Here is a 27,711-nt window from a genome sequence, read left to right on the forward strand (position 1 = left end):
GCGCTAACAGAAGAGGATCTGTCTGAATAACTCTCCGTCAAAACCACATCAAGAGTCAAACTCCAGAGTGCCGGAAAACTAAGACACAGACAGAACAATGGGAGGTTTTTGAGAACCGAAGTCCCCGGTGTGTTTCGAGAACATAACCCGACTCTGAGCGGTAATTAGCTCGGAGCGCCACGGTTAGCAACTGCGGCTGGTGTTTATTTCAGAAATCTTCTCTCGGTTGACATGAATGATGCATCGAGCCAAGCATATGGAGTTTGTTTTAGTCTAATCCTCTCCTAACGCAGATCTGTAAGGCGTGAGACAGTGAACGCAAGTCAGATTAATATTTATGAAACAACAGAAATTCACCAAAAACACTTCCAGTATTCAACAGCGAGAGCCTCAGTGCAAATAAATGTCCCTGTCAGGCTAAAGCAAGGCTTTTTGTAGACGCTGGTGCTTTGGAACGGTCTCCGACAACAGCTTTGAAAGGCCTGATGGAGGGTGAAAGGGAGTAGTACACGACTGTCAGTGCACAACATCCACATCCGTGACCTCCACGACTCTTTACCGCCGGGCCAGACTCTCCCTCACATTCTTGTCTGTTTACACTCCAGCTCTACTTCAATTATTCATTATCTTTATTTATTTATAAGAGCTGTGAAGATGTGAAAAGGTCTATATTTACCTCTCATTAATTAGTCAAATTACACAGGCCGAAAACACACATGTTTACAGTGCAAAATGTCTATAAAAATGCTCCGGGAGGAGCAGACATAAAGTTGAAGGTGTGCAATTCATAAAGTGTTCATTTATGGAGCTCTTTGTAGCTTAATCACTTTATTCTTCATGTCTACAGACACAGAACATACTTTGGGATCAGATCAACATGTTGGGGATTAGAACTAAATCTACAGTCTATGACTGCCATGGATCTTCTAGACATTCTTAATGACAATGCCAACATCCCATAATGCTATTGCTGAAGTTGCCCTCCAAATCTCCTGCAACTCATTCCTGGTCTGACGCCTAAATAAACGGAGGATAAGAGATGACTGAGTGGGTGAGAAGGAAAGCTAACAGAACACAAACAGATACGTGAGGAAGACAAGGATCAACATTGACACCCTCATCTTCATCCTTGTGCCATAAAGATCTTTCAGTCTTTGCGGTTCTCCAAAAGTAAAAAGGCAAGTTGAGGGGGTAACACTGGCGACTTATGTGCACCCAATTGAACTATAAAATGACAAATGGGACACCTCATGGACTTCAATGACACAAACCAAGGCAACAAGAGCACAAATCAACATCAAGTGCACTATTTTGGACTGGTCTAGTCAGCTACTGTATCTGTTAGTGGCAATATACACTGAGGTACATGTATACTAGGGTTTTCACAATGCCAAAATGGTGGCTGTCAATACCCAATACAAGGGAAATTTCACGATTGTTGCACTCAGTACTACCAATACTGTAGAAAGGCTTGCATATTTACTTTTATTTTGGCATGTAATCGAAAAAGCCTGCTGCGGCAATACGAGAAAAAAAAAGGCTTCATTGGCACACGGAGAATGGAAAATGGAAAATAAACTAAAGCTGCAAAAATGAAAGAATGAATAGCAAAATACTGGGCTAAACACACTAAACCGAACATGCAACTGAAAGATCACATGCATAACAAACAACATGGTAAAACTGACACAAATGGAGTAAGAGGGTGACAAGTAGAGAATCCAACAATTGGGGGGTTTATTCCCCCACAAAAAAATCGGACGAAATCTTCCTTTGCAGACATCTGGGGACATCTTCAGTATGTAAAACATTCATAAATTAAATAAACCACGTTTATATTATAAAGGGTTTGGGATAGACGGTAGCAACTGTACATAAAATCAACAGAAGTCCATGTTGTCTTATAAACTTAAGTGTGTGTGTGTGTGTGTGTGTGTGTGTGTGTGTGTGTGTGTGTGTGTGTGTGTGTGTGTGTGTGTGTGTGTGTGTGTGTGTGTGTGTGTGTGTGTCTGTGTGTGTGTGTGTGTGTGTGTGTGTGTGTGTGTGTGTGTGTGTACCTCTCTAGCTCGTTGATCTTGTGATCCTTGTCATTCTTCTCATTCTCCATCTCTCTGAGGATTTCCAGGAGCCGGTCCACCTCGGTCTGTGCCTTCCCAGCATCCTCCTTGTAACGCGCCACCTCCTGCTCGAGTGTGGCAATGCGCTCCGATAGTCCTGCATTTACCTGAGCCTCAACCGCAACTGACTGAGCCTGTACGGACCAAAGGTTGAGTTTCAGGGGGCAACAATAAGAAAGTCTGGATATTTTATTTATTTAAAATAATATATAAATAAATTAAGATGATAATAATAAGATATATATATTTATATATTATATATATATATATATATATATATATATATATATATATATATATATATATATATATTAATCAATTTAATTAAATATTAAACAGTATTGTCTGTGAAAAACTGTTTGCAAATATTTGATAATTTATCATTTAACCACATTGGATTTGGTGTAAATGGGCCTTACAGCTCAAATTCTCAAACCAGTTTAAAAATGTCATCTACTGTATCTTTTCACAAAATTTGGGTTTTACATGGGTCTGTGCTGTGAATGGACAAGAAGCCTAGACTACAAGAAGCCTAGACTGCCATGACTTCAACTGTCCTTAGTTTGAGTAGAGACAAGCTATCAGCGGTCAAGTATGGCCTAGACACTGTCACCCGGTACATGTGTGTCTGTGTGTTGTTTTGAGGTCTAAGACACCCAACTCACACCTGGAGGCTCTGTGTAAGGTCCCCCATTACATCACAACAGGATACGACCTCATTACAGTGTGTGTGTGTGTGTCACAATCATGCAGAAGTCATCAAAATAATTAGTGACATTACGGCCGTCTAAAGTGCCGGGTCAAGGGCCTCATCTAATGAAAAGTAAATCAATTCACTTCCCCCTGACAATTAAAGAAGTCAGTCGTAATGTTTCTTTCATAAAAGTCCTCTAAAAGGACACAGGTGTTTTCCTGCTGCAAAAAATAAAAACCTGTGAAAACACAAAAACAGTGCAGGCTTTACAAGGCGATTTACACCATAACTACATGCAAGTGTGTACGGACCAAGTCTGAATGCAGAAGTCACTGAATAGCTTGAATCAAAGATAGCTTGAATCTATCCAGAATATGTTTATATAACAACCAGGCACAAAAATAAAACAAAATAAAGTAAATCCTTACTGTGTCATGCTGGTTAAAAATACAGCAAAGTGTCTGGCCACAGAGGTCTCTTTAGACTGGCACTGGGTGAAAGAGGACTGTTCTGGTTTATTGAGGATAATATTTGAAGGTGACGTTTAGGCCCCGCTAATTAGCTTTATTAAAGTCTCGACCTGAGGTTGAGTAGGTTTCCACTCTGACCGCCAAGAGCTTGTCATGTATGGACGGGCTGGTTGCTCCACACAAGGGCTTTTACGTGTGTGTAAAAGGGCAAGTCTGGCAAAGAAATTAAAGTTTGTATACGAAAACACGATACAGACACGTAATGTACAATTAGCATCAAGAAAGTGTCAGAAAGAGGGCGGAGTAAAATAAATCTGTGAGTACAAGGCATGTTCCATGAACAGGGTTTCCAACTATTAAATGATGTAAATGATGTAATTATTTATCTTTATATTTACAAAAATATATAACTAAAAATTTAATATAATTTGAGCTGTTTATTTTCTATTCATTTTTCTGTAAATGGAGGTTTACAATTTTTCCAAACCAGTTACTAAAATTGCGGGTATAAATATAGTTTAAGACCAAAAAGGAAAAACAAACTGTGACTTTAATTTCCTAGAAAATAAATTTAGTAAAATAAATAAAAGTTATAATATAAAAAAATAACATGCATTCTAGCATCTGGTTTCGGACCAAATTCTGGTTTGAAGTGATTGACAGACCTATATTTTCCATAAATGGAAGGGAAAAAATTTATAATTTTCTACCTAAAGTAACTGGGAATGGTAAAGTTTGACAAAAGCAGTCTGCACCAAAAAATGTGTGTAAATATATGACATGATTTTAATTGTTAAACAGACTTTTGCTCTCGGATATATAAAAAAATTCGAGGAATAAGATATTGATGTTTTTAAAACGTTTCTGCTTTTTTGGCGAGGCTAATTTAATTTATGTAAGATAACAGTTTATATATTTGCAAAAACATTATATTTTAGGTTCTAATGCTGACGTCCAAATCAAAGTATACTTGATAAGTTGGAATGTGGCACATGTCTATTCATCTGATCACATAAGAAAAGCATGTGTTCAGGACCACAGACAAACTCGTTCACAATACGGACACAGCTGTGTCCTTTCGGAAAAAAAACAGAGAAATGGACAAAAACAGTCACAGCGAGACAGACAGACTGGGTAGGAAATAACTAGCATTTGTATAGTTATTAGTGGGCTGTAAGGGACACTGTGTCTGCTTGTAAGCTCTGTGCAGTGTGTTGGTATTGGAACTTCAGAGCGGTCAATCCATATGGCACCATCTTTCAGAGGAACAGCCAGTGTCCCAGCGCAAAACGGGGGATTGTGGGAAATGCGGTTTAATAATGTTGTTTAATAATGTTTGTGCCTGTGCCTGTTTGGCTGGGCAAAATAACAGAGCGGCTGTGTGAAAACAGCACACATTTGCAGTGGTTTTTATGCATTTACGCTGACTTTCTTGACCTGTAAATGTTCTAGGGAGAAACATCTTGTTAACGAATGATATGAATATGCATGTTTGTGCAGCAGGGGATATTAAAGAGTTTTGATGTGCCTCCATATGAAGTAGTTGAGGAAGTGCATTGGGGGACTCTTGGCTGGTTTGTGTAATGTACACTGTTGGATGTCTTGGTGGCATGTCTGTTCTCATTTCATGAGCCTCGCTGACACCTTAATCCATGTACACTCCTGGCGGTCACGCAGGGACAGTCGAGTCCTCCGCCCCCTTTCTGTCTCATCCAATCACAGCAGACGCCCACCGAGCTGTCAGCGGGTTTTCACTTGCACTGCTTTTATACGAGACCCTGTGCGAACACAGACGCGCACACACTGCCAGAGATTTCATTACTCTTGGAACGGACAATGGGACCCAGATCTTCACATCAAGCCACGCGAAGAGTTCTGAATATGCGTACGAAGGTGATCGGTTCATATGAGAGATCACCATCCAGAACTAAATGTACACTGCAGTCTGAAAAACTAACAACCACAATTGCACAGAAGCACACAGACAATAAACACTAAATCTTATGCATATTTAATGGAACTTTAACTCCAAAAATTCAAGCTGTCATCATTTACTCGGTCATGTTGTTCTATGACTTTCTTCCATAAAACTCAAGAGAAATTTTGAAGAGTGTTCATGCTGCTCTTTTCAAACAAATTTTAGTCTACATTCTGTCAAGCTCCCAGAAAAACTATAAAAACACAATAAAAGTGGTCCATATGTCCAACTGTATGTCAAGACTTCTGCAATAAGGACAGACTGACTGAAAAGTTTTATTCTTTGAAAATCGAATCAACTTCCCCTTAATAGCTCCCAAATCTCATCAAGCATTAGCAAACTCATATTTGGAGCACCAAGATGTCAATTACACCAAGCGCCATTTGAGTTTCATTCTTTGCTTGAGGAGGTAAAAACACTACTACTACTACTACTACTACTACTACTACTACTACTACTACTACTACTACTACTACTACTACTACTACTACTACTACTACTACTACTACTACTACTACTACTACTACTAATGGTGGTAATACAAATAATAGTAATCATCATCATCAAAAATATTTTTAATTGCGCATGTATCTACGCATAACAAAAAAATTGTTTTGTTTGGCATACTGGTTTGGAATGACAAGACAGCAAGTATATGATGACAAATGTTCATTTTTGACTTGAAAACTATCCCTTTAATAAAATTATACTAACAATGAAAAGGATCGGGGACTTTAGCGTTTGAATTTAGCATTTGTAGAGGCACGTGCACACCATGCTGACACAGCTCAATGCGACACATATCAGCTTACGAACACGCCACTAAATCCAAGCTCTGCTGCGGAGCAACGTCAAACCACACAAGACCATCACTCTCAAGCTTTAGATAAGAAAAGATCTCATGCAAGCAAATCTCAGAACACTCAGAGACTCCGCCAGCCCCCTAACATATCCTCTCTATCTCACATACACACAAAACTAAACTTGAGATAAGCCTCAAGCTCATGCAAGCAAAGCTCCACTCACACATTTATTAGTTACACAAACAGAGAGACACTGGCACTGCTAAGGGAGGCTTTTCACACCAAGATGCACTTACAAGATTGAAGGGACGGCCTGACATGAGCTCAGAGCGCTTTCGGAAAGAAAGAAAGAAAGAAAGAAAGAAAGAAAAACACAGAGGGGTTGGGGAAGAAACAGAATTGGGTGAAAAACGTGAGAAATATCTGATCTGGTTAAAAAAAAACAGGAGGAGGCGAAGATGACAAAGAGGCAAGATCAAGAGAGAAAATGAGAGAAAAGAGAATTAGAGGGTATGAAAACATGGCGATGAGGAGAGAAGTCACAGACATGGTTGGAGTAAGAAGGGGTGTCAAAACATCACTTATGGTGGTTTGAGAGAGCAAGAGCTACAAATAGATCATTGGAAATAGGGCTGCACGATATATCAAAATAAATATGATCCAGTCTTTTTCAGTATCTCGGAGGGGCTTGGTTCATTTACTGTAAATCAAGCCACTCTGAGACACTGACAAAACAGTATCATGGGCTGCAAATGTGTAAATGAACAGTGCACACAGTGCATATTTACTTGCTGAAAAACAGGCAAAATAAAATCTTGTTGGTTTAACATTAAGAAATGAAGAAATTATAGCCGTATTCGGAGGGGCATAGTTTTCTAAACAATGTTTAATGTACAGATTCAGACTGGACTATTGCAGAGGTGGGAGTGTGTGTTTTCTAGATGTGGGCGTTACAGAAGGTCATCTCCTGTGCTTGCGTGCATCACGTAGGATGTATGTTTATTAAATAATTACTTATTGATATAACTTTGATTTATTATTAAAACCCTATTTAAATAAAGTTTACAGAAGTTGCTGTTAATAATAAACCACATAATGAGAAGAGACATCTAGATCTGACACTGAGATTAAAATGTGCAGTCCTCGCATTTTTTTAGCGATTTGGCTCTATTTATTCTTATTATATATTAAATTTTTTCGTCTGATACCAACCATATTGAAATTAAATGAAAGCATGCGAAGGATTGGTGAGTAAACGGAAGTTCAGCTAGGTCAAAAAACACATGAGGAGAAGCGTACTGCAATCACAGATTCGATTCGAGTATTCACACAGGATTCGATTTCTCAATGGACCGTTGAGTTTGTCAAAAAACAGTAGATAATTTGCCCTTGAATTTTTTTATCAGACAGGATTAAAATCAAGAAACAAGCCTATTGAACATGAATTCCTCTAATGAAAACTAGACTCGTCCAAATAGGGCTTAAGACATAAATATTATTGTACTTTTACAGTGTACTATAAAATAAAATTAAATAATCTTTTTTATATATATTATAGTTACAATAGTATTTTTGCTAAAAAAAAAATAATTTAAAAAACATTTATTAAACATTTAAAAATTGTAAACAAAATATTGTTTAATAAAAAATTTATAATCCTATTGAAAGGGTGAAAACAGTGGAAAGACTTTTTTTTACTCCCTTTACAAAAAAAAATTCTAACTTTTTTACCCATAAAAGGATGGTTCAAACTAAAAAAAGAAGTCTTCAGAGTAGTTATTTTTCAGCTTAAAATTATTTTTTATACAGATGCACTCCCCTACAAAATCACCCAAATCGTTCTAGAATTCTTTCCAATTAAAGCTATTTTAAATCAAAATTCCTGTACTTTTTAAAATTCAATACACAGCTCTCCTCCGAAATCAATAGAGCTGTCTAGCTGTGTAACATTTTAAGTATTAAAATGATGATACCACATCTTTGCCAGAATTTAAGTCAGCATCACATATATCCTTGTTGAAACTCTTTCTCCAAATGCTAAGTAAATGTAAATGTACAATAATTAATAATTAATTCATTCATTACTTTAAAGCATTGATAGAAAAAATGTTCTCATTAAATAAAACTAGACTGATTCACACAGTATTTGTATGTGCTGTGCATACTATCTTAGCAAAATGCTAACAATCAACTTTGAGCATTTTTTGAGTATCTTTTCGCACTTGCATTTGAGTGACTAATAACATAACTGCTCTGTTAGAGTGTTTAAAATCAGTCAAGTACAATATTCTGGTTTATTAAGAATGCTGCCGTTAAAGGTAGCGGTCTTAGTTGACCATGGACAGCCAGGCTGCTAGCTAGGGTATGAAACAGAGCTAATATCTTCCCTAATAGCACTCGAAGGAGAAAAGCTCCACAGGTAAAGTCCACTTGGGCTAACATTCAGCTCATTGTCAATGTTTTAAGTGTTGTCAGAGTAGCGCTAACGGCGTGCCAGTGACCGTAATGGCTTGATACACGCTCCTGGCTGCTTAGCTGGCGAGACTTAGTGTATTTGCTAGCTGTGATGCTTCAATTCCATCCAAGTGTCTGGCTCACCTTCTTGAGCTGATTCTCAAGTTTGGTGCATTCCTCTTTCTTCTGCTCAAGAGCGATTTCGAGACTCTTCAGCTTGGAGTCCTTCTTCAGTCCAGAGGAGGCCAGGGACGAGGCGTGCTCCTTCAGGTCCAATACAGAGCCCTGAGGGCGAGGGAAAGGTTAAATCAGAGAGCACTATTGAACAATCTACCTCTGAATGGAGACGATCAGGTTTGGGGGGAGAAAAAGCTAATGAGAAGCAGGAGACGACTTTGCTAACGTCATTCCAAAGTCCCTGATTGCACTGAAACAACCTGAGCACAAACACATGTAAATATTTACTGTTTCGAGCCAATTTCAACAGCAGGAACCACGAAGAGCCAAGACAAATTGCCATGTGACAGTTTTTTCTTTTCGAAACACACATTTGTATGCAAACATGCAACCAAAAGGATTGAATTAATCAGATCAGATAGGATCAAATAAACTGGACCTAATCTTGAAACTAGATTTTTTTTTTAAAGGGACAGTTCACCCAAATATGACAATTCTTACTCGCCCTCATGTCATTTCAAAGCGGTTTCATTGTTGTTCTTCAGTGTAATAGTGTAATAAATGGAGATTTGAGCTTGCCAGCTTACAAAAGGATGCAAAAGCATCATAAAAGTGGCTCATATGTTTCATACGGTATATTCTTCTGAATCTAGTGAGGTCATATATTAGTTCATGTACGAATCATTATTTTGAGTCAAATATTTGCATTGAATCTTTTGATCAAGTTCACAAAACCAGTCAAAATGATTTGTTCATGAATGAGATCCAGTTTCAGAGTTCAGCTTAAGATTATCAGTAAATAGTAACTTCAATTTCAGTCGGTTTCTCACCCAAAGCAATCATATAGATTCAGAAGGGCTTTGAATGTAGCGCTTAAATATAGGGCTTTTGAATATATAGAGTTATACGGACCACTTTACGATACTTTTATGGTGCTTTTGTATTGCTTTTTTAAAGGACGAAAGCTCCAACCTTGGGTGAACTGTTCCTTTAACAGCACACAGGGTTTTATGAGGAATAATGACATAAAAAATGAAACAGGAGAACGATTTTGTGTAACAGTAGCGGACGGTTACATCTCAAAAGTAATATCACAAATATTGTGTGCTATTATGCTATTACAGGGCTCTGCACATATGCAGTACATCAGCTCTCTGTTTTTTTAAGCCGAGTCTTAAAACTGCAGCCCTCCATCCATGAGGCCTTTCCTGCCGTTTCCGCTTTCAGTCGGAGAGCCCCACAATTTCACACTCGACTGGAGTCCGTGGACCAAAATACACACTTAATGTTCATACTGCCGCGCTACGTTCTCTCGCGTTGGTAAAGAAAACAGGAGAGGGGAATGATGGGATGAGCTGGACTCCACACTTTATGATTAGAGTGCGGGAGGGGAGGCCGAAAGAGCTCGGAGCGAAGAGGTCACTGCTCAGGAACAATACAATGCAGGAAAAACAAGGAGAGGGATATAACAGGATGCTGAGCGATGGGAGGCTGCCACATACAGCTCAGGACAGCAGGCGAGATCCAAGGACACTGGCGCTCTGAGCGCTACGTGCAGCAAATGGACATGGTTGGATCTCATGAAACCGCTCATGATTTCTGGGGCATATTTCACAACAAAATAAAATAAAAATTATTAAAATCATATTTTACAACAATTCAATTAAGCCTACTTTTACGACCAGTAAGATGTTTTACCACAATGCTCATTTAATCATAAAGCGAAAAAGAAAAGAAAGATGATATATTAAAACAAATGTACCATTTTAAAACTATTCATGAGTAGTTCATGCATATGAACTTTTTTCATTCAACATCAAGATTTAAATGAAAATGTATATGAATGTAAACTATCTTTCAGAAGGGGCCGGTAAGATTTTGTTTAATGTTTTTGAAGTTTAAGTCTTTTATGCTCACCAAGGCATTATTGTTGACAGCATTTATTTAAAATAGAATTTTTCTGCAACAACATGTAACAGCTTTTACTGTTACTGTTACTTTTGATTAATTGTCATAATTTATTTTAATAAAAACAGTGCAAATAGCCTAATGGGCAGCACTTCGACATACTGTACACAAAGGTAAAAAAACAACAAAAAAATAAATCATAAAAAATGTCTCAATGACCCCAAACATTTGAACGGTTGAGAATGTCATTGTATTACAGTAATTGTTAATTTTAAAACAGTTGGGGAAAAAATACTAATCTGAATTAGAGTAAGGAGAATTTCGGGGGGAAATTTGGTTAATGGTCATATAAATAATGGCAACTCAAAACACCTTAACAATCCTCAAAATATGCGTAATTTCATTTCTGCAAACTATAATTTCTTATTTCTCTTTTTGATTGTCGTGTGAGATGTGACTTGGGCATGATTTCATGAAAATGTGTTTGGCCTTTTGGAAGCAAAGAGATATGGAAAGCGGGAAAAGAAAGATGCCGATGAGAGGAAGAGGCGACGGGGTGAGACAGGAAGTGGTTTAGTGGTGGGGATGTGCATCGCCCATGTTCTAGAGGCAGACAGCGGAGAGGAATGCAGAGATCACAGCAAACAAGAATAACCTGAATAATAAAACAGCCATAGACATAGAGCTGCGGAAAAGCTGCTGTACGTGCACACTGAAAACTCCATCATTAGAGGGATAGTTCAACCAAAAATTAACATTCGGTCATCACTTACTCACCCTCATGTCGTTCCAGAGCCGTATGACTGTTTTTCTTCCATTGAACACATATGGAGAATTTTTGAATAATGTACAGGTCACTCTTTCCATTCAATTACAATAAATGGGGAATGAAGCTTTCATGCTTCAAAAAGGACAAAAAAGCACTATGAAAGCACCATAATAGTTATAAAGTAGACCATATGAACTGTATGCTATATTCCAAATTTTCAGAAGCCATATGAAGCCAAAACTGAAGTCGTTATTCAGAATAAAATGAAACAAAATAGAGAATTTTGAGGAAATATGCTTTAAAAAAGCTGAATCCTTTCAGAACAAATTTTATGGTGCATTTATGTCCTTCGTGAAGCTTAAGATTTTGAAAATCTTCAACGACCAGTAGATTATAATTTTTTTTTAACATTTCCACGAAAGGAAAAAAATGTCATACAGGTTTGGAACGACATAAGGGTCAGTAAACTACAACCACATTTTCATTTCTTTTACACTGACGTAAAGGCCATTGGAGAGATGCTAGCTAAAATACAAGAAAGTGCAAAAGGAATAATGAAAGAGAAAAGGGAGAAAAGGCAAAAAAAAAAACTGAACAACAGAGCAGAGTTGAAGACAGAAAGAGAAATGAGCAGTTGCTCTCTGGGAGGGGCCGTTCCCTCACATTTAGAATCCTCCATTTATCTTCTTGTCATACACACACACACACACACACTCACACTCACACTCACACTCACACTCACACTCACACTCACACTCACACTCACACTCACACTCACACACACACACACACACACACACACACACACACACACACACACACACACAGGACTGACAGTGCTGTGGGTCCAGCATGTCTGTTCTCATCGCTACAGCTCCTCTGGGATTGTGCGGATGGCTGTGGAATCAGTCTGTCTCTATCAAGCCTGACTGAGCACCTTATCCAATAGTACAATCTAAAGGAAGTTGCTTCTAATGCGGTCTCGGATCCACTTCGATCTCTTTAATCCGCATCTGACACATTATACAGGATTACTACTATATAATGCCAAACCACCATCTGAATTTATTGCATTATGAATGTGAAATTGCTCAAGATGTCAGCTGGATGCTCACCTCTGAGCTGTTTGTCATGTTTGCTTGTACAGTACAAAAACCCGTAGCATGACTTTCATTTACAAACGCAATAATCTACTAATCATACAGAAACATTAAATATGTGCAAATATATAAAAGGAAAAAAAGTATGCTTGCATATTGGAAGGGTTTACTCACAGTTCTCCTGATAGAAGAGAGATTTAGGATTTAGTTGTGGATTTAAGTTGAGTTTGCAGGCCACGATTCAAGACTACAATATTTACACCGCAAACTCAAACTTCTGTTCACAAATATGCAAACAGATTACACAAATCTCAAAGTATGTTTGCAAGATCACATTGTAGTTTAACGGTCATCAACAGAGTAAATGATGTTGTAGACAAGGTGGTTTTCTAAAAGAACACAACACATTATCTATCGAGTCCTAGATCAAAACATTTTGCTCTCTAGATATGGTTCGCCTCACTGCTACAGTGTAAATCGATTTCATTTCATTGTCAACCAGGTGAAAATCATTAGAAAAACCCAGTAGATTGTAAAAAAAATCATCAAATGTGCAACTTCTTGCAACACTGGCATTAATAAAGCATTAGTTTGTGAGTTGAAGCAAACACAAGCGCTCACCTCGCGATCGGACAGATCTCCCTGCAGTAGACTGACTTTCTCTTTCAGCTCTTTCAGCTCTTTCTTGTTGCTCTCCAGTTCTTCGCTCTTCTCTCTCTCGTCTCTATCCCTCTGTTCCTTGAGACGCTCGATGATACGCTCCTACAAACAAGAGAGGACATGTTAAATGTGTGATTTCGAAGCAGAGGGAAAAATGAATAATTTTCTCTACCTCATGTTGCTACTAACCCATGTGACTTTCTTCAAAAGTGGAACACAAAATTAGAATATTTTGAAGGATCTTAAGCAGGTAAGCTTAACATTCAAGACAACAACAGCTGATGCAAGATCATCAGTGAATAGTTCAATTTCACTTATTTTGCCCTGTTCCTCACACAAAGCTATCATGTGGCTTTAGAAGATTTGAACTGAAGCTTAAATGTCATATGAGCTACTTTTATGGTCACTATGAACTGTTGACATATGGAAAACAGCTACTTGAAAAAAATCTCTTTTGTGTTCCATGGGAAAAAATTAACACTATAAAGATTTGGAATGAAATGAGTAATAATAGCGAGTAAATAATGACCAAATTTACCAAAACCTAAAACACACTAAATAGAGAAGTTAACAACAATATTAATATCATTGATATAAAAAAAAAATATATTTTTATATACAGTATTTACTAATATATTTAGGTGATATTCACATTAAATAATAATTACAATAATAATAAATAATAATAATAATCCATTCATCTAGCAGGAAAATATTATTATTATTATTATTATTATTATTATTATAGATTATTCCAGTCATTGTTGTTAATTATTATAAATAAATAAATAAACAAACATGAATCCGGTGCAATAAACTATTGTTATAATTATTATTGATATTAAAAAAATACATATTAAAACTAGTTTAATATAATTTTAATTAATAAATAAACTGCCTTTAAGCTTTCACTTTAACTGGTTGGATATCTGTATTACGGAAGGTTGAACACTATAATAGTACATTTTCTACAAATTTTTCTTTTAAAAGATTAAAGAAAAAAGTGGCACAAAGAAAGAGGAAAGTATTTTGTGGTTATGTGCATTCAGTTTGTGTAAGGGATGTAATATTTACACAAAAACAAGAGTAGGCCAACACCTGTCAAAATTTAGAAAGAGCAGACACACCAATTCCTTAATTCCCAACTTAAGCGTAACTCTGCATGGCTAGTGGAACATATTTGAATGAAGACATTGGGCGTACGATCCATTAATCTCACACATGTGTCAACTTTGGCCAGGTGTTGGAGGATTTGGCCACGTCTTCTTTCAGAAAATGGAAGTAACTGTAGTAGAAATGAGTCAGATCTGATGTGAACGGCTACTATGCTGTACAGTGTGCACTTTAATAACGCAGCAAAAAAAGCACCTTTAATAATCCTGAGAGAGGAAAAAGAGACACACAGAGCAATAACGCGAGACAATAAGAGGTCTGAGGAAAGAGTGTTTTGGCGCAGCCTCGCATTCGCAGTCGATGGCCTGTGAAAGAGGACGGCTGGAATCATGGAGAGCATCAGCCTCCAGCACTTTCACACCCGCGCCGGCCAAAACTCACACACCGAGCGGCCGAACCGGACAATAATAATACTGCTCTTTTTGAGGCCCGCACTGCATTTCTCACCGCAAAGGCTGTATTTCACTCTCCCGAGCCGGCTTTCCTGGCCGATCCTCGCTGAGCTGTGACATTAAGCATGACCGCTCATCGCTGTGCCAGCTAACTCTCTCCGTGATGCTCACCACCAGATGCAAACGGGGGGTCAGAATGTGCCTCGTACGGCATCCAAGGCGTGTGAAATGGAAAACTGTGTGCGTCTAAGTCGGGAAGGACAGAAACGGTCTGCGTGAGGGAACGTGGCGCAAAAGTGCATCCGGGTACGCCTGTGTTGGAGTGTGTGAGTCCACAAAACGAGCCAGAGCTCCCCTTTTCAATATGCAGATGGCTGACAAAGTTGATTTCCGCCTCGCGGCTGGGAGGAACAGGAGGCCCAAACCTCGGCGCGTGAGGGTATGCGAGCGAGATGAAGTCGGGAAAAGCAGAACACCAGATCGCCGCCAAACTGCGGACACATAAGACAATGCTAATAACCCCCGGGTTTAATTCATTCATATTCATGAGGTGGAGTTCAGGGAGTGGGTGTGGGGGATGTGTTGATTCAGAGAACTGCGTCATCTGGATGTCTGTGACCTGAAACATTCAGAGAGAACTACGAGAAGGTGTTGGCGAAGACAATCACACGTGCGATTTGAGTTGATGAGAAGTGACGGGGATTGACCCGTGGATCCGTGCGCTTGTTGGGAGGTCAATTGTAGTGTGAGAATGACTGAGGCCTTACATAAGGGTGTGTGACAGAGCAATCTTCACCGCTGTCACACACACAGCTTCTTCTGTACAGTATATGTTACCTGTGCGAACTCATTTCCTTCAGAGACATAACACACGTTACTACCATTCACAGAGTGGTTAATAATAATAATATTAATAATAATAGCAACAAACTAAATGCAATATTAAAATAATAATTACTAATAATATTGATTTACACATAATAAATATGACTTCATATTAATTATTGATTATAGTTAAGAAAAAACTAATACTAGGATTAATTAAAAAAATATAGAACTAAATTTAATATTTACTGTTGGTATTAGATTATACATTTTTATTATTATTTTATTAATTGTAATAATAATAATAATAATAATAACTTTACATAACATGTATAAATGTACTAATAATATTAGATCATACATTCATATTAAATAACACAATTTATAATAATAACAATAATATCTTACTGTCATATTTATATATTTACTAATGGTATTAGATTATGCATTCATATTAAATAAAAACATTCAAAATAATAATAATAACAACAACATCATGTATTAATTTGATGTATTATTTATTTAATATAAATGTAATATATAATATTTATAAATGACATTAAATTAAACATCAATATTAAATATGAAGTAGTAAGTAAATACTATTACTATTAACACAAAATAAACAACCTAATGTAATATTTACATAATATTTACTATTATAAAATCATTCATTCATCTTAAAAACTATGATTTGTAATAATAATAATGATAATAACTTAATGTAACATTTATGTATTCACTAATTACTATAACTATTTTTGGTCGGACCCTTCACTTGCTGTAATGCTTTAAAAACCGACTACGAATGACAAAAATACAAAACCAGTGCTTTAGTTCCAGTTAATGCAAAAAATCTGTACCACCAATCCAATTGGGCGGTGTATAACTAACAGACAATTTCTTCAAACACTACATAGGTGAGAGTCATGGCAAACAAAATGTTGGTATCATAACAACCTTAAACCTGACAGGGTACAACCCGACATTGATGGATTTAAGTGTCTGCGAATGAATGTGTGTGTGTTGGTGTGTGTCCACCTTCTCAGCCAGGGCTTCCTCCAGCGTGGTGAGTGCCGTATCCGTGTTTGAAGTGTCGGCCTGCAGGGATTTGACGCGCTCCTTCAGACTGGTCATCTGCTTCTCCTTATCCTTCAGCTGCTCCTGCAGGTTCTCAATCTGCACAGAGAGAGAGACAGTTTTACGACATCGAACTGCTCCAGATGAAGACATATCTATTAAAGCACAATAAACAACATTTACTCACACTTAAGCTCAGAGTAGACTAAGTGAAGCCATTTTTCATTTTATTTTCAACACTTCAATTTACAGCATTCCATATGTAACATTAGGAACAGGGGGAGGGACAGATCGGTTAAAAACAATCTTCTTTTTTTTCACTGTTCAGCTGAAAATAAATAATGACCTCATTAGAAGCAAATTCAGAACTAATTCTCTTCATAAACTTTCCTTATCTGCGTGCGCGGCTGGCGTGTGCGTGACGCCACAGGTGATGAATGACACGGGAGAGATGGGCATTTCCACGTTTCGCTCCATTCATCATGTCCCGACAGCTCAATGAAAAGACTGACTGTTCCTGTCCACCGTTTCACATTCAATTAAACGCTGACGGATATGATAAATAGTTGCCGTTTTTGTTTCTTTTAGCTGCTTTGAAACAACCTGCCGTTGATAGAGCGGCTCTCTGTGAAAACACATTTTATCAGCAGGCCTACCTCGAGTGTTTAGATTAAAAGTTCTTGGGCTGAACAAGATGAAGAGAAAATATATGGTCTCCGATATGAACGTAATTGTTTTAAGACGTAGAACCAAATATACTGAAATGTTGAAGTTTTGTTGCTATGGCAGCAGCCTCACAGCCAACGAGAATGAGAGTTATATCACAAAATCAAACAAACACGAAATTAAAAAAAATTAAACAAATTTTACATTCAAATATTTTATTAATACATTAAAAATATAATCAAATTCTAATATTATCATAAAAATATTTTCATTATTTTTAATTCAATAACACATATATGCATGCATACATACATATATATAAAAATATATATTTTATTGGTTTTCCTTCATGTCATATGACCATTAACTATAATCAGAGAACTGTGAACTTAATTGTATTTATTTATTATTATTATTGTTATTATTCACTTAATTTTAATATTGGTCTAACTTATCTTAAAATCTCAGGGTGTACTTCAAGTAAATATATTAAGTCAAAGAGACAAATGCCTTCCAAAGACAAAAGTACATGGTTAAATGACTCAAATAATAATTATTGTGTTCGTCAGGAGCTAATTAGATATGCAATGTTGAGAAAACACTCCTTAAATGTGAAATGATTTCTGTTAATCCAGTGTGTGTGTGTGTGTGTGTGTGTGTGTGTGTGTTTATAATTATTAATAAATAACTTTTGTAGCTAATATTACTATAAACCAAACAAAATTAACATACTAAAAATCTTTGGACCCCATCTCTTAAATCTTTTCTCTCTTTGTAGTTTGTTTTCACGCCGCTTCATGTCTTTAAGTGCCTTGCGATTTAGAAGCAGAACCATTTTTTATTCAGTTCCTGGTAAGAAGCGAGAGAAAACTGCGAAACTGTTTTTCAAACCAGACCACTGAGAGAGATAAAGCTGTGTCGACTTATGAATTTAATTAAAAGGGTGAATATTTTGGCAAAAGCGATTACAAGGATAACAAATGTAGGCAAAGGGAAAAGTGAGAAGAAACCCTATAATGAATTTGCCCTGGTTCGAAAAAACCTACAGTTGTTGCTCAAATAATAAAAAGTTCGGCAGGGTGTGTTGTTTTAAATAATTTCAGACATGTTTGGACAGATGTCGAGGTTAGTCTCAGCTGGTTTTAAAAAATAGGTTGTGCTGATTGGTCTCGATTTGTAAAGTTCAGTGGAATTGTGTCAGATTTCTTGTGGAAGACATAAGCAGGAGAAGTGTGTGCACATGCATGTCCATTACGCACAATTAAACATCTCCAGCCCCTCATTAATCAAACACACACCTGACAGCTCCACCTGTACGACGACACACACATTCAAATGTCCGAACCCATCACACACACTCCTCCCTTTGATATAGTCTGCGGTCGCCCATGAAACCTGCTTGTGTAACACAACGTGATTACGCTCCTCTGCCACATTACCCAGCACCCCCAGAGTCTTAGGTTACCCCGCATAGCTTCGGCTATACGCTCATGAATATTTCATAGCGCTCTTATTATGCATGTGCAGAGTCATATGATAACTGCAATTATATTTTGGAAAACAATCAGAGCATTGAGTAGAAAACTGCAATCCTGTCTCAGGCTATTGGAGGAAAAATGCCTTCATCTTCCTCACGGAGGAGACGGACATACAGATCTAGATTACGGGGGATCCATGTCAAGCCAAATGATGATTACATTCAAATAGCAACCTATTAAAGGAGAGAAAGTCCGTGTTGGGATTCTGGGAGCAGGTTTAATCCGGAATTGGATGACCTGCTAACTAAAACTGAGAGAAGAACGCTCTGTGTGTACTGTATATGGACACACACACACACACCTTCACACGCTTCTCTGCCTCGTTTCATCCGAGAGTGTGTGAGCGGATAAGAGACAAGACAAAAAGAGCAGCCTCCCGTCACAGAGATCCAAACGCATGGAGACTTAAAAGGATTTGTGTGTGTGTGTCTGTGAGAGCGAGAGTGAGGGGGGTGGGCTTCTGAATTATTAAAGAGTGTTTTGTTTCACTTAGTGATCCGCTGCTTGTCAGTGTGGTGTGAGCTCTGGAAACAGACAGAGAGGCACACGACACACAACAAGACAACATGCGCGGGCACACACACGCACAGAGTGAAAAGATTTGAGTGTTTACAGCGGGTTGCATCAGAATTGTATGCAATGAGCAAACCGAACAAAACAACATGTCAAACCCACAGAGCGGAGCGACGGGAGGGGAGATCTTTTCTGAGGACTTTCAGCAGATGCGTACTAAGAAGTGACTATGTGTAAGAGAAAAAGTGCTTGCAATACGTTTCTTGTGGTTATTATTATTAGACGGCTTTAATCTGAATGATCAAACACACCGTTCTGAGGTCGAATTTTTCTGCAAAATGAGCACTAAACTGTATACACAATGGATGATAACTGTAACGATAAAGATATTGTTCTAAAAATCTTTCTAAATATAAAAGAATAGCAGAGTCCATACCACAACTAGAACAATAACGCCACAGAGTTGGAATCACTTTCCAATACAGTGGACACCTGTATAATACACCTGTATAATACAGTGGATAATCCAATATTATGGTGCGATGATGTATAACTATTCGTCGATGTCTTGATCTGGAGGCGGTCATATGCAAATGTATTTGCCTGTGTGATGTCACAGATCCCGCAATTTCAAAATGAGCCGTTTTATGGAGCTTGATTAAATAAATGCTTTGTTTATAATGAGGAGGACGTTTTAATCTATGAAATTTACAGGACGCTTTAATGGTACAAAGACCTCTTAAAATATTATGATTTCTCATATCATGACCCCTTTTATTAGCAATTTGCAAGAAAAAAATTGTTTCAAAGCAAATCCAACACCACTTTTTTTTTTAAGTGTACCTGACCCTTTTCAAAATTTCCTAGATATCTCGTACCACTCTGCGATCTCTTTTTGCTCAAATCATTAAATAATTGAAACATATAATGTTCATTTATTTTTGAAAAAATAAATAAGTAGCCAATTTGCATTGGGGTCTTGATCCACCTGTCAGGATCTATTTTGCAACATAACACGTGAATGTCATTTATGAAAGGTTTGTTGAAACGGAATGGGTGGCGTCGAACACACACGCTGCTCAGTAATGCAAATGTGTGTCAGGAGTTTGGCACCTGAGTGGGTGAGACCTGACAGGTAACTGGCATGATGCCAGACTTTGTGTCTGCAAACTCCCACACACAGAAATAGATTTCCCTTAATTTTTCAAAATCGTCAAAATTCATATTCCAGCTTTGATCACCATAAGTAACTAGTTGCTGTGCCAGGTCTGTGCCAACTAGTTATGGATCACATGACTTCAGTTGCACTGGTTTGATACAAAGTGACAGCAGAAGGAAAATTCCAGTGTGTAACTGCGCCTCATTAGCTTTATATAGTAAATTGCAACGGACACATATATTCGGAATAAGTTCAAGGTGGTCAAAGATTTACTGGTTGCAGTTGAAGCTCTTTAATGGGTATGAATTTAGAGACGTACAGTAATTTATCTGAGATAGTTTTACTGTTGGAAGTTTCAAAATGCTTCCCTTTATAGAAGCACTTCTGCTACAAAAGCTAAAACCAAAATTAAAGAAATGCTGGTATTGTTTACAATAACTATGATGTTTATAGCAATTACTGTTACCTGAATTATTTTATTTTTTACTAGACATGAACAATGCCAACGTCAAAAGTTTCTGGACAGTAAGAAGAAGAATTTTAAAATATAATGAAATAGAAAATGGTCATGTTAATGTTTTACTGTTTTTCATCAAATAAATATAGCATTGGTGAGCATGAGAGACTTCTTTCAAAACATTTAAAAAATCTTACCGACCCCAAACTTTTGAAAGATGGCATATAATCTTTATTTGTATTTTTGTAAAATATTAATTAATTTAAATGTAAAATTAACTTACACATATTATAAAAATGCAAATAATAAGGGGCCTGCTATTGCAATACAAAAATATTAGATCAAATTTCAAAGTACAGTATTACCATTAAAATTTTAATTTAAAACTTTGTTTTATTTGCATCTTTATAATGTGTAAAACAAACATGTTATTAAAAGCACTTTGAAATGGAAAAATCGGAGAAACAGGGTGAGCGAAAGGAGAAGCGAGGAGGAGGAGGAAGTGTCGATTAATTACAAACTTCTGTAGAACTTCTTTTCCCCAATTAAGTCGAAAGCAGAGAGGATGTTTCTCTCGCTCTCTATCAGACTGTTAGGGGCTTAAGACTCTCGCCCTTTTGATGGGGGGTTTATCATTATTTTAACACAAGGCACTTATTAGCATGTGCCCTCTTAAAGCTCCATTCTCTCTGTCTGTGTGTGTATCTGTCTCTCTCTCGCTCTCTCTCTCTCTCTCTCTCTCTCTCTCTGTCTCCTCTCTCTCTCTCTCTCTCTCTGTCTCTCTCTCTCTCTCTCTCTCGCTCTCTCTCTCTCTCTCTCTCTCTGTCTCTCTCTCTATGTCTCGCTCTCTCTGTCTCCTCTCTCTCTCTCTCTCTCTCTCTCTCTCCTGAAGGATGGTAACAAACAATGTAAGAGGCTCTTTCTCAGCAAGATCACAACTCAGTCCCGACACGCTCTGTTTAAGAGGCTTTCCTTGTGGTGCTAAGCCTGTTAGCCTTCTTCAACCCCTCAGCCGTCGAATAGAAGCGTTCTGAACCAGCCTTTAAAAGTGTAGCAAATTGGAAGTTCTTCATCCACAGGGGCGTTTCAGGGGTTAGTGAATGTTCTGGGTTTACACCAAACCCTCTGTGAATGTGCATAGGGACATCCTTCGATGAAATACTGGAATATGATACACTCGATAATACATGTTGAAACGTTAATTGTGCGGTGAGTCATTGTTAATGAAGTAAAACTCTCCATATTAGTGGAGCGGAAACAAAAAATGTCCCACTACACTTAGTCTCTGCCAATTAAAGAAATATGTATGGATTTTTAAATAAAACAACAATTCTGACCCTTTTGGCTTGCAAACGTTTGAGACAGAAAGATTTTTTTAAATGATTTTGAAAGATGTCTCAGTAACACTTTACTTAAAGCCTTTATGTATAATGTATCATAGAGGGTAATTCATAATGGACATTATATATTTTCAGAAATAATTGTAAACATTAAACAAATTCTAAGTTTACATTATAATACTTGCAGATTCCTTGTTAAATCTGAAATTGGTTGTTTTTCATGTGTTTTAATGCATTATACTTTCCAAAGGTGTATTCAATGAATAGATCAGTATTATAATGTGTTATAACTGTGGTTACAATTATTCATGAGACCATACAATGCATTATAAGGTGCATTACAAGGAATAATTAATGCATTAAAAATACTATAATAATGCATTATATATAAAGGCTTAAAGTAAATAACAAAGGCTGCATTTATTTGATTTTTAAAAATTTACAGTAAAAACTGTAACATTGTGAAATATTAATTTTTCTTTTTCCATATATTTTCTATATTTTATTTAGAATCTATATTCTGCAGCCATTACTTCCAATCTTCAGTGTCACATGATACTTCAGAAATCATTCTAATATGCTGATTTGGTTGAATGCTGAAAATAGTCACTTTGATCAATGTAATGCATTCTTAATGAATAAAAGTATTAATTTCTTTAAAAAAGGAAATTAATACTTTTGAGCCCAAACTTTTAAACAGGAGTGCAGTCCAATGCATACTGTACTTTGATGACAGTTTTATGTTGTTTAAGCCGTGTCAAGTGTGTTCAAATGTTAGCAGGCTGAATGCTTCTTCTAAGAGAAATACAGTTGCTGGATTTGCTGAAGGTTGTGAGGTTCATGACATGTTTCATGTTTCTTAATAAAAGTGTTTTGGAAGAACCTCGATGTCCTGGATTGTGTTTCAAAGGTTGCCAACAAATTCCTTGAGCAACGCTGAATATTGGGTGTTTATTACATCCGAATGGAGCGAAACTCTGACCACAAAGTCAACAAACAGTTTTAAATTTCTTTGGTATCGTCTGCAGACCAGGATTTATGCGCAATTATTTCATTTAGTTTCAAAATAAGATTTGATATGCCGATAGTCTAAAGCCTATTTTTGTATTAATTGCAATCCTAAATGGATTTAATAATGATAAAAATCTCCAGACGTGGAAACTTCATGGTAAAAAACATCCCAGAAGCCCACCCCTAAGGCTGCCCATGTTCATCCACAAGACAAAGTGTCTCTGACGACCCTCTCATGCCAAAGAGAGCTGCTCTCCATCAAGACGCTCGACTCGAGTTTACATACTTGAGCAAGTTCTGCTGAACTGTGTCTTGTATTCATCCCTCTTTGCATTAACAAATGTTATTTTCTGCAGCCTGTCCTGCCGTGAACTTGCAAAAGAATTCCCATCCAAACCGCTGTTTCCAATATTTAGTTCGGCCGCTTCCACTGCGGATCTGTCTGCCACCTTATCTGACAGTTGCAAATTAAATTATCGTTATTTTCCAGGCTGTTAAAGGGTAAGTGTTCGGTTAAACACAAAACACTGAGTATAAATAAAGAGAGAAAAGAGCGGCCCCAAACTCTCGGCAGCCGCTGGAAGAGGTGTTTTGCTCCGTTCAGCATGCACTCGCTCACATCCGCGCAGGCAAACCGTGCCACTGAGAAGGCAGAGAGCGCCGCACATGAACCGGAGCCGCTGGGAAAACAATTACAAAGCCAAACAGCTCCGAGAGGGAGAAACAACTATGTTCAGACATTAAAGGAGAGTGTGAAAAAAAAGAAACGAGCCCAGGCTAGGCCTCCTCTGAGAACGATTGCATACATCACAGGACATTGTGTATCTATTCATTTACTCACTTATATACACAGACACACACAGTCTAGGAAAGCTCATTTTCGTATCCACAAATGTAACAGCACTATGTGTTGTTTGAATAAAACTAAACTGTGTGGCTTTTTTAGGGGACATCTTCGACACTTTTTAGAATTTTATTTTTCCCTAAAGTCTGATTGTAATGATATCAAAGGTTTTTCATCAAAACCGGCAAAGATTTAATTTTTTTCCATTATATTTTACACTCTCACTACCCTTTTATATCCATGCAACAGCTGTTTTTGGAGATTTACTTAATCTTGCAGAATTCAGAATTCATGCAAATGAACTCTGCTATGATAGGCTAACACTTCCCTAGACAGTGCACACATCATTCATCAAGGCGGATAATGTAATTATCATTAATAAATGTAGGCATAAATGTACATAAATGCAAAATCATGATTAGTTCTGCATCACCTGTTTTCAACTACAAACCTGAGGAATTGAGGAAGTTTAGACAACATTGTAAATGTAAACTATGCAATGATTTCGTCCATGACATGTCACATAGACTGCAAATAAAATAACAGAAAAACAAACTACCTAAAATGAGAGAAAAATGTTCAGAAAAAAATTATTTGAAGTGTAATAATCACATCACATCCCATTTGTTTACATGACGAGGGCAGGGTTTATCAGCCAGCCAGGGGGCCGATCGAAGTATTTTGGCTTTACTTTTCAGGATGTGTGCGGCACGTTTGAAATGTCCCCTTTAACAGGACAGAAGGTTTCTAAAAATGTGAAATGATACGTATGTGCTAGTTTTTCCTAGCTGGATGTAATACTGCTTCCTCTGTACGGTCTGTTGTTTTCTCATGTTTGACCTGTGCGTTGAATGGTGTCCTGTTGAGCAGCCCCATGCATACCTTCATAGCTCTGTCTCAATGTGTTATGGCCATTAGGAACAACTCTGGGGCAATACAGAACGGATCAGGCACTATAATGGAAACTAAATGTTTCTCTTTCTGTGGCTTGGGAGAGCACTTGGCTTAAAAAAAAAAGAAGTTCATTGTGCCCCCGATGACTCAAAGGCTTTCAGACTCAAACTGTGAAGAGAAGCAAAAGCGGTTGAGGCGAAGAGAGAATAAAAACAGCCAAAACAGAGACAAAAACTATAAAGAGAAAGATCAGAAAATGATAAGAAAGTGTCCGATCTTTATATTTGAGACACTCTCAAATAAAACCTGGACTTTCTCCCAAAACAGCAAGTGCGCAAGCATGACTTTATGACTATAACCTGTTTATAAGTTATGTAAAATAAGTGATCTTATTTTAACAAAAAAATGTTCTTTAGCCTTTTACCTTGTGTCTATCATCATCAAAACTTGAAATGGCTCAGCCATTTACAGCAGAGCAAGTACTCAACACAATCAAATATTAGTTTCACTGTCACTTGATGGTGCATCTGGAGAAGTCAGAAAATCAAAATATAGATTTTGAAGATGTTGAAAATTATAGTATTGAGATTATATTTGAGATTTCGAACCGATGCTGAATGTATTGGGAAATTAGCTCTGATGATGACAGTAATGATTATATAAAACATCTGCTTAAAAGGTAACAAAATATGCTTTATTTCATTCTTCTGGAACTGTTACTCTAATATCAGGAGAGTTTTATATTATCACGACAGGTAGAGATCCATGCGTGAACGATTGGCGAAATATTCATGCTTTTAAAGGGTTAATAAAACATGGAAGTATAAAAAAACTATTGATGATATTCACAAATTTGGACATTGGATTATGAATATAACAGTAATTAAGAAAGAAACTTGGAAAAAAGCAAGCATTTGCCATTAAAGCGATACCCTTAAGTCTGAATTAGAAGCGAACAAAAACTAAAAAATTACAACCTTAAAAGGTCTTCCAGGATTGCAATTACCAGTCAAAAGCCACTTCCTGTAAACTATGAGCACAATTCAAAGGGGAACAGCTATTAGCTATTTAAGCAAACATACTTCAGTTCTACTTTATAGCAAATGATCCATGTGCTTCTTTGGGAAACTTAATCGTAAAATAACATATGACACAAGTTACAGCGATCTTAGGAGCATGATTTGCAACATTATCCCTGGAATGTCCATTAGAGAGATGCACAACTTCCTGTTTTCCCAATAAAGGTGAGCTCACTGTGGGTTTCGTGCACTCAGACTATCCCTAAGTCAAGATTAATGAGGCAGCGGACGGGGGGCTTGTTTGTACAGCCTATGATCTCAGCGCAGAAGAACTGAAACTGATAGTCGGATGTGACTGCGAAGCATTGCCTAATGGGTCACCATGGAAACATCCTCTGAGAGACGCAAAGAGCACGGCACGACAAGCTTGAAACATGTCAGTGATAGCTTTGACTTGTGTGCCGATTTCTGTCAAAGTTTGTATATTGTGGAATGAAGTTCAAAGCTGCACCCTAAATACTGACGATGAAAAGCGATGTCGGCGGGAACGGCGAAAGCTACGGCTTCCTGTATATCCAACGTGCATTTGAGGTAGAAGCAAACAGCTGTTGCATGGATATGAAAGATGCAGAACAGACATATAAACCCTGGCGCCCGCTGTTAGCCTGAGGTTAACGGCCTGTGTGTGTCATTTCTGAGAACAGGAGACTCCATCGCCATCACAAACACAACTTTTCCCTACTTTTAGAAATCAGAAATTTACACAGAGGGATATTTGGTGAGGCTGGTTTAGTGCATTTCGCCAGAACTCATTAAACGTGGCCTAACAGTGCCATCTATGTTCAGGAGGATGAAATGACATGCGTTTGAAGGACGCTTCGATGTTTACGAATGCATACGCTACCGCAGCGGTTCTGCTGGGATCCTTGAAACACAAAGCTTTATTTGCTTCCAAAAGCATGAAACCATAGAACCTCAATTTTAGGTAAAACACTATTTTGATACGGTTTTGATATAAGAACTGATCTGCCACGGCCTTCACCTTTTTCTGCAGCACGATGACCTTGCGTTCCTTGACGTCAAGCATGTCTTTGAGGTCGTGAATTTCTCCGTTGAGCGTTCCCTTCTCCTCGGACATTTCCTGAATCTGCTTGCTCTTTTTATTAAGCGTGGTCTCCTTCTCTTCCAGACGTAGACGTAGAGCATCGACCTGAAATGCACACAGGCACAAAATTCATACAGATGCATGGACTGACTCTAAATGTACATTAAAGTACTATTATTCATGACAATGTGCAGGAACACACTAATACTTGGCCAGTCAGGGCACATTAACCATCAGCTAAACTCCATGAATCACATGCTGGCACTGGTAACACTGGATTATGATAAAAGGTGTGATGATAGACTAAGTGCAGAATTAAAAGCACACACAAAGAAGCCATTCATGCCCCCGCAACTTCACAACAGCCCAATAACATGTTTGATACAACAGTGCCCCCTGCTGTTCAGGCAGGGAAACTGTAGTAAAGAATTGTTTTTTCCACAAAAAAAGACAAGAAACATTATTTATTTTATATATTTTTTTAATAAAGTTTGATAATAATATGTATTCTCAGGATGTAAAAAACTTGAATTACTTCAAGGGGGATTTTAAAAAGCTTTTCTAT

At 37.5% G+C, this 27,711-nt stretch overlaps 1 protein-coding gene across 6 annotated transcripts in view; it reads right to left on the reverse strand.

Moving 5' to 3' along the window:
• erc1b (ELKS/RAB6-interacting/CAST family member 1b) overlaps window positions 1-27,711 on the reverse strand; it is a 213,808-nt gene that overhangs the window by 143,254 nt on the left and 42,843 nt on the right. For 3 of the 6 annotated variants that reach the window (XM_077235007.1, XM_077235004.1, XM_077235003.1), the window contains 6 exons: window positions 27,084-27,251; window positions 16,562-16,699; window positions 13,092-13,232; window positions 8,661-8,801; window positions 6,359-6,394; window positions 2,058-2,251 (listed from right to left, as the gene is read on the reverse strand). In XM_077235007.1, the coding sequence (XP_077091122.1) occupies window positions 2,058-2,251; window positions 6,359-6,394; window positions 8,661-8,801; window positions 13,092-13,232; window positions 16,562-16,699; window positions 27,084-27,251 (818 nt within the window). The remainder of the gene's footprint in view (window positions 1-2,057; window positions 2,252-6,358; window positions 6,395-8,660; window positions 8,802-13,091; window positions 13,233-16,561; window positions 16,700-27,083; window positions 27,252-27,711) is intronic. The other 3 variants (XM_077235008.1, XM_077235006.1, XM_077235005.1) reach the window with 1 other exon arrangement.

The sequence above is a fragment of the Siphateles boraxobius genome, unplaced genomic scaffold, assembly GCF_051911475.1.
Source record: "Siphateles boraxobius isolate OS27281-9 unplaced genomic scaffold, OSU_SipBor_1 19, whole genome shotgun sequence".
Taxonomy (NCBI): Eukaryota; Metazoa; Chordata; class Actinopteri; order Cypriniformes; family Leuciscidae; genus Siphateles; species Siphateles boraxobius.